General features: G+C 35.4%; 1 protein-coding gene across 1 annotated transcript in view; it reads left to right on the top strand.

Annotated features, from left to right (window-relative positions):
* Nucleotides 1–3,483: 3,483 nt before the first annotated feature.
* The window catches only part of LOC107081884 (arylacetamide deacetylase-like), a 19,338-nt gene continuing 16,004 nt past the window's right edge, over nucleotides 3,484–6,817 (top strand). The window contains exons 1-3 of the mRNA XM_015370230.1: nucleotides 3,484–3,902; nucleotides 4,983–5,211; nucleotides 5,865–5,934. Of these exons, the coding sequence (XP_015225716.1) occupies nucleotides 3,762–3,902; nucleotides 4,983–5,211; nucleotides 5,865–5,934 (440 nt within the window). The 5' untranslated portion in view covers nucleotides 3,484–3,761. The remainder of the gene's footprint in view (nucleotides 3,903–4,982; nucleotides 5,212–5,864; nucleotides 5,935–6,817) is intronic.

The raw sequence follows: 6,817 nt of genomic DNA, 5'->3' as shown, positions 1-6,817 counted from the left end.
GATCCTGTCTTGTAGACCTTTAATATTTGAGGTAGCCGCATCATGGTGGAGGTAACTTCCAGTTAAATTGAAGTTTACTCTTCTCTGCTGTTACATGCATGCTGGAAATGAAGGATTTCTGCATGACAAAGTCAATGACAGAATGCAACAAACTGACCACAGGCTTGTCCAGGAGGAGTAAATGATGCAAGTTGCTTAGCCCCTAGAACCCTACGGACCCACCGGTGGGTCCAGCTGCTACGTGACCTCGTAATTTTAACAAACCCCCAGTATTGATGTAAAAAACACATTTGGCACAGTTTGGTGACATTTATGGATAAATGTGCCAAAATGGCCCCTCCGCCTAAGAAATTTCTCACTAATACCATTCTAAAATAAATATGATTCATCTGATTGAGTCCAAATTTGGTATATTTTTACACAACATTTAGATTTAAAAGTCTGTACTACTTTTTTGTGCTATAAATAATATTTTGGTAGTGTTTTGCAATGTTTATTTCAAAGAAAATTTTGGCGAGGTTCAAAAAATGCAAAATATTTTGTATTTTGTCCCTAATAGTTCAGGCAGGGTCAAAGCTACAATGGTGCTGACACCAGAAAACCATTCTATGACATCTTACCTTTACAGAGGTACCAAAAGTTTCTTCTTAAATCTAATAGCTGTGAGGCTATAAGTTATTTACTTTTGTGTGTTTTTGTCAGGCAGAAATATATTTATACCCCCTTAGGGTGTAAGAGGTTAGAGAGAACACCAATAATAATAAAAAAAAACAAAACGTATTGTTTGATATCAAAGATCTGTTGAAATGTACATACATACTACAATGAAACCTATCAGCATCAATTAATGATTACATTCCTTGAGATTAGATGTAAACTACACTGAATTAATTCACAAATGCTTTGATTGTGACATTATTCTATATACATTACTTCTGCTTGATAGTTTTCTACACACATGGATATCTAAGGTATACCTGCTGCTCTTGAAGCTTTTTTTATGTTTACTTTGGTTGTCTGTCTTCTTTTTTGCTGTTGTTATGCTCTCTGTTGTTTTCCCTCTTGTGTCATACAGGTGTGGAATCAGTTTTCTAGGAGTTATTGGATATCTTCTGTGTTGTCTATTTTTGCTGTTTTGTTTTATTTTCTCACTTTTCATGAGCTCTTTCCTGTCTGTCTCTTTCTCTCTCCTTAGTTCTTATCACCTTTCTTTCTCACCTCATTTATATGTTCATTGTATATGATTTCACTGCCAAAATAATTTCCAATAAAGATTCATATACATGTACCAAGTAGAATCAGTCATAATTATGTAGTGGAAGCAAATCTATTGGGCTATCATCTTGTCTGGGGCATTGGCAAAACAGGACAAACACCAAAATTATCACTTCACTTAAAGGTCATCCATTGTTGGTAACCTAATTCTGTAAAGATCTTACAATAAATTACAGGTTAAAGCCTCAATTTGTGAGAAATTGGTTTTTGAATCAGAATGTAAACAAGAACTATTTAGGCTTTTTGGGTTGTTTTTGTGTGGAAAATGTACTTTCGTATCTAAAGCAGGACACTGGAAGTGAGTCCTCTTTCAGTAGTAAACAATGAATACCGATTCTAATTCAGACAATGATGAAACTTTCAATGTGATCAACCACGACCCTTTAATAATAAGCCTGCTACACACCCAAAAGATCAGACAGAGACTGGGGGAGAATTCATAGTCAAAGGAGACAGATTGAGGTGTGCAATCAGTAGTTTAATGGAGTCATTTCAGTACAATTTAGTCCAGTAGCATCATGCTATTTCTGAACCAGACATCATTCTGTGAGATTTTACAGGGTAAACAGTTGTTAGAACTTGAAAACAGATCATGTATCATGTAAAATCTCAGGTGGTAAGCAGGGATGTGCTCCTCTGCCAGAGAAAGTAGATTTGAATATTGTTCGATTTTTATTTAAAGTTTCTGCAGCATTCATATTAATCCCAATCACAGATCCCAATCAGCCATCCACTAGCAAGTGTGTCCGGGTTCTCCTGTTTAATGAGCAGTCTGCTCCCGTAGGATTTGCATCGGGACAGGAATACTCAGTCCCTCAGTATCTCAGTCCCTCCGAGAACAAATGTCATTCATTTCAGCTTTCAGCAGCATTCAGCAGTTTGTGCAGCCCCCATAATGCAATATTTCACCATGTTTCCAGGGGCTCTTAGTAGTAGATAGTTTTATTAATTTTTTTGTTTGTTTTTAAGTCTAATTTTAAACCAGATTTACAGAATAAACTAACAAAAAATATTAATTTCACTCTAGATTGTAATAGTTTCAAGACTGTTTACAGTATTGTTTGTAGTTTTAACATTGGACATTAGTGACCTTAATCTATTTTTTTAGGTGAAAACCTAACTTGGTACAAATAAATTATCCTAAATATGGATCAAATGCATAACCTGTTGATATAAAACAGCCCAGCGATTGCACCCATATTTGAAACAAGATAGTGTTGGTGAGGTAGCCCAGTTTTATTTATTTAAGCTTAACAATCCATCTTATCAGATTTTGCCCACACTGCCCCTGTGTTATTTATTATAAAATTTGCCCTTTTTAACATGATAAACCCAATAAAAAAACAAGTCATTCTGTTATTTGCTTCAGTTTTTTTTTATTTCCTTCAGTTTTTTTATGCTATGGCTATAAAGTGATAATAATATGCCAACTTTATACTTTTCAAAAATGTTTATTAAATGATTTGCTACATAGCTTTATTACCTGATTGACTTTACTAAATGTAACATGGTCAAAGTTATCCCATTACTCATCAAGATGACATTGGCCTGTTTGTTTGTCTTTTTTCCTTAAGACATAGCATCCAAGTCATGAGCAAGCATTAGCCTACATGTTATCATCCTTGCCTCTGTAAAGTACAAAACTGAATTGTATCATGGATACAAAGGGGTCATTATATTGATAGGAAATCATGATTATTTACCCTTGACTGGATCTTCTACTGAAGTTTCTGTAACAAACTCCTGCTCTGAGCTGTTCTGTCAGCAGCATTTTAAAATGAGTTGTATCATTGAATGCATCAGAGTCATGTTGCTTTTTACTGTCAGTTATGCTGGGGGAAATCTAACACCTATCATATAATTAGCTTAGGCTGCCTTGCAACCACATATATTTATCTAGAGTCCAGATATTTTTCTATAGTTTATTTCTTAAAAATGGCAGCAATTTCTGAAAGAGGATCAGAAGCTTACTGTAACCAAAAACATTACACAAAAAATATTAAATTTTGATGAGCTTTGTGTTTATTTATTTATTTATTTTTTTTGTAAAATACTCAATTCAAATAGCTTTTTTTTTTTTGCTTTGTTTTATTTATGCACGACGTTTTAAGAGTTTCGTTATAATTCACAAACGATTAGACAGCACCTGAGGAATTGCCTAACGGCCAAGGTGGGACGGTACTGCCTCGTGAGCTCACAACGCGCGCGCCCTCTCCACACCACCGACACCTTAATTAATTCCGCCGCTCCACGAGACAGACATGCTCCGAGGAGTGCGCACCAACAGCGAAGAAAAGCTCCGAATATGCAGGCTTGACAGCCACCAAATAATACCCGTCGACCGCTGTGATATTTAACTCGCCTGAATCTGATTTTTTTGGGGCGTATGCTCTGCTGCGCACCGGACCGACTCCTTAACAAGCGCAACTAGCAGTCTGTCCGTGTTTTCAGCCTGCACTCAGCGGCCGGTGGACGTAAGCTCTAAAATGAGGCTGAGAAACATCATTTTATTCGTCGCTATCTGCTCTTTTACAGCCTATTATGTTTATGAACCAATTCCTGAAACGATAGAGGAGAGATGGAAACTTATGCTGACCAATTCCTTTTTCAGAACTCTCAGTCATTTGGTAAGAGAAAACTTTCTTGGTGATCTGTTTTAGTGACTTTCTAAAACAGATCAAATAGAAGAATGTTAGTTTGGAGTTAATTTAACAGTATTTTGTATAGCATTGCATTGTTATATATATATATGTATATATATATATTTTTTTTGCTGATGTAGATATATACATGCTGGTTACACCAGATTATGTCAGATGCTAATCCATGAGTTGTATAGCCCTTCTCACCTGGTCTAATAATAGATCCTATTATGGAAACTCACCTCCATTTATCAGTGCAACAATGCCTGTTGTTTGTGACACTGAAGATTTGGGCACCTATTTGGGCTTTTTATACCTTCTAGTTACTTTAAAGTATGTGATGGCAAGTGCAAATAATTCACAAATAATAAAAAAATAATTATTTTTCTTTATTTTTGCATTTTTGTCCATCAGACTGATAAATAAGACACATTATTTTAGTTTGTTTATTAGAATAAAAAAAAAAGAAAACAATCTTTTCTAACATGTGCAGAAGTTGAAATTTAAAATTGGTTACAGTAAAGATCTGTGGTAGAACAATGATCTATATAGTCATTGTTCACTTATTTGACTAAATAATTTGCAGTCAGGCACAAATTATAGGACAGTTTCCAAAAAGTTCTTTTAAATTCTGTGAAAATGATTGCAGGTTGTGTGTTCTTTTCAGTCTCATAGTTTACATTAAGTTATTAACATGTTTATTTGATTTTAGAGCAAACGGAGCCTTTTTATATTTTAAATTAACCGAGTAACCACATGTGCATTGTTTTTTTTAAAACAGGAAGAATGCATCCATGTTGTTGTTTAAGTCTGAAGTGCTGACGTTTTCTCTTAGTTGTGACTTCCCCTTTGTTGTGACTTCTCAAAACAGATATCCTTCAGAAGCAGTTGACATTACACAAAGCTGCAATCATGTGACCATTATTTTGCCCCTTTCCTGCTTACGTGTTCTACATGTCTTCATGTTTTCATTGTGAAACATGGTTTAAGGTTTCACTGCATTTATAAGTTATGATTTGAGGATAACTCTTTTAATCATTTTTTGTTTATATCTTTTTTTTCCAGGCAGACCTATGCGAGTCTGTGGGTCTGAAAGACTACATGGATGTAATGTATGTCATTACTGTAATAGAAGGAATCGTACCTGTGTCTGATGAGTTTGTGAAAGTGACAGAAGAAAAGTTTGATGGGGTGGAGGTGGTGGTCTACCAGCCAAAGCAGAAGGGAGTAGACACTGACATGAGGAGAGCTGTCATTTACCTGCACGGAGGAGGATGGTGTCTGGGGAGTTCCCGTAGGTTGCTGTGCTCCCTTATTTTTTCCTTTATTTATAGGAACTGAAAGTACGTCTTAAGGAGAAGTAGAAAGATGAATAGATTGCAGGCATCACAGAGTAGGTCAGGCTGAGCAGGCTATAAAAAAGTGTGTCATCTGGAATAGTAGCAGCTCCAGAAGTTAGCATCTTATGCTTAGCCTAATTGCTAAATCATAATGTAAAATCTGGTGGTTCTTGCCCCTCTTAATCTATCTGTTCATGTCATTACAAATGCTCCAATACTAATGGAGTGACAAATATAAATATTTTCAGAGCTGTCTGTACAATATCTGCAGATGCCTTTTGTCTTTATCATAATTCAGTCAAGACTAGATATTTCTTGGCACTGCATTCTGAAAATTGTTTTGTATAGAGAACAACTGAGTTCAGGTTGGAATTGTCTAACAGACAACTCTTTGAGTGCTTGTGCATACCCCTCATTTTTTCCATCCATATAAAAAACTTAAACCTAATATCTAAGAACTGTATTGCTTTTTAGTCTGTTTGAAGGACCAATTTATATTTAAGAAATTATTTGAGATAGCAGCTGTTTTTGTATTTAAACATGTTTGAATTAATTGATCTGTTTTTAAGAGTTATCTGATATTTTGTTGTCTTTTCGTCCTACACAGGAATGAGTCCATATGATCTGCTAGCCAGAAAGATTGTCACCGAGCTAGATGCTGTTGTTCTTTCAGTAGAGTAAGTAATCTATTGTTTTGTTAAGAAATGTAAATGCAGCTGATTGCTAAAAGACCTGATATATATATATATAAAAAAAAAATTGCCCATAAATAGGTTTAACGGATCTAATTGATATTAGGATATAATTGATATTAGAAGGGTTTAGGGGCATTCTTCCTTACCTTTTTTGAAAGTATCCTCTGACTCTACTTTTCATATTAATTTACTTATTTGTCTAATGTGGTGCAGTAAACACCCTAGAATATTGTAAACAGGAACCTTTGGGGTTGTTGCATGTCACTGCTAAGCTTTTTGTTTGTGTCATTCACCTTTATTCACAGAATTCAGTTGTCAGACTTCCCTTACTTTATATATTTTCTGTGCTGCTTATGTGGCTTTCTTGAAAAATTTTCTCTTTGTATTTGTCTTCTTAGTAGTCTATCTTAGTAGTAACAGTTGCAGATATAGTTCTTAGTATCATTAATAAGTAGTGTTGCACCAATACCAGTATCGGACAGAGCCCTGATACTGCACTAAAATGGTGGTATCAGCGAGTACCGACAAAAAGGGCACTGATACCTTTTTGAGAGCCAACAGTTTATTAAACTATGGTCACCCATTTCAGGTAGGCAATAGAAAGTTCTACTGAATTCACTTTGTATTAGTCTTTTTCCTGCTTCACAAAGGTAGACAGCAGCTTGACAAAGCCATAATGGCAATTATTTTACATCCTAGTAGTATGCAGTAGTTCTTCATATATACACACACATCAATTTCAATACCGATACCTGATACCTGCATGGCCAGGTATCAGGTATCGGTATCGAGGACAAACAATGGCATTTGCACAACACTATTAATAAGTATAACTAGGGATGCACGATATAATCGGCCCCCTATC

This window comes from Cyprinodon variegatus, unplaced genomic scaffold (genome assembly GCF_000732505.1).
Source record: "Cyprinodon variegatus isolate N-32 unplaced genomic scaffold, C_variegatus-1.0 Scaffold44, whole genome shotgun sequence".
Taxonomy (NCBI): Eukaryota; Metazoa; Chordata; class Actinopteri; order Cyprinodontiformes; family Cyprinodontidae; genus Cyprinodon; species Cyprinodon variegatus.
Note: the sequence above shows the minus strand (reverse complement) of the source record. Positions and strands in the feature narration are given on the sequence as shown.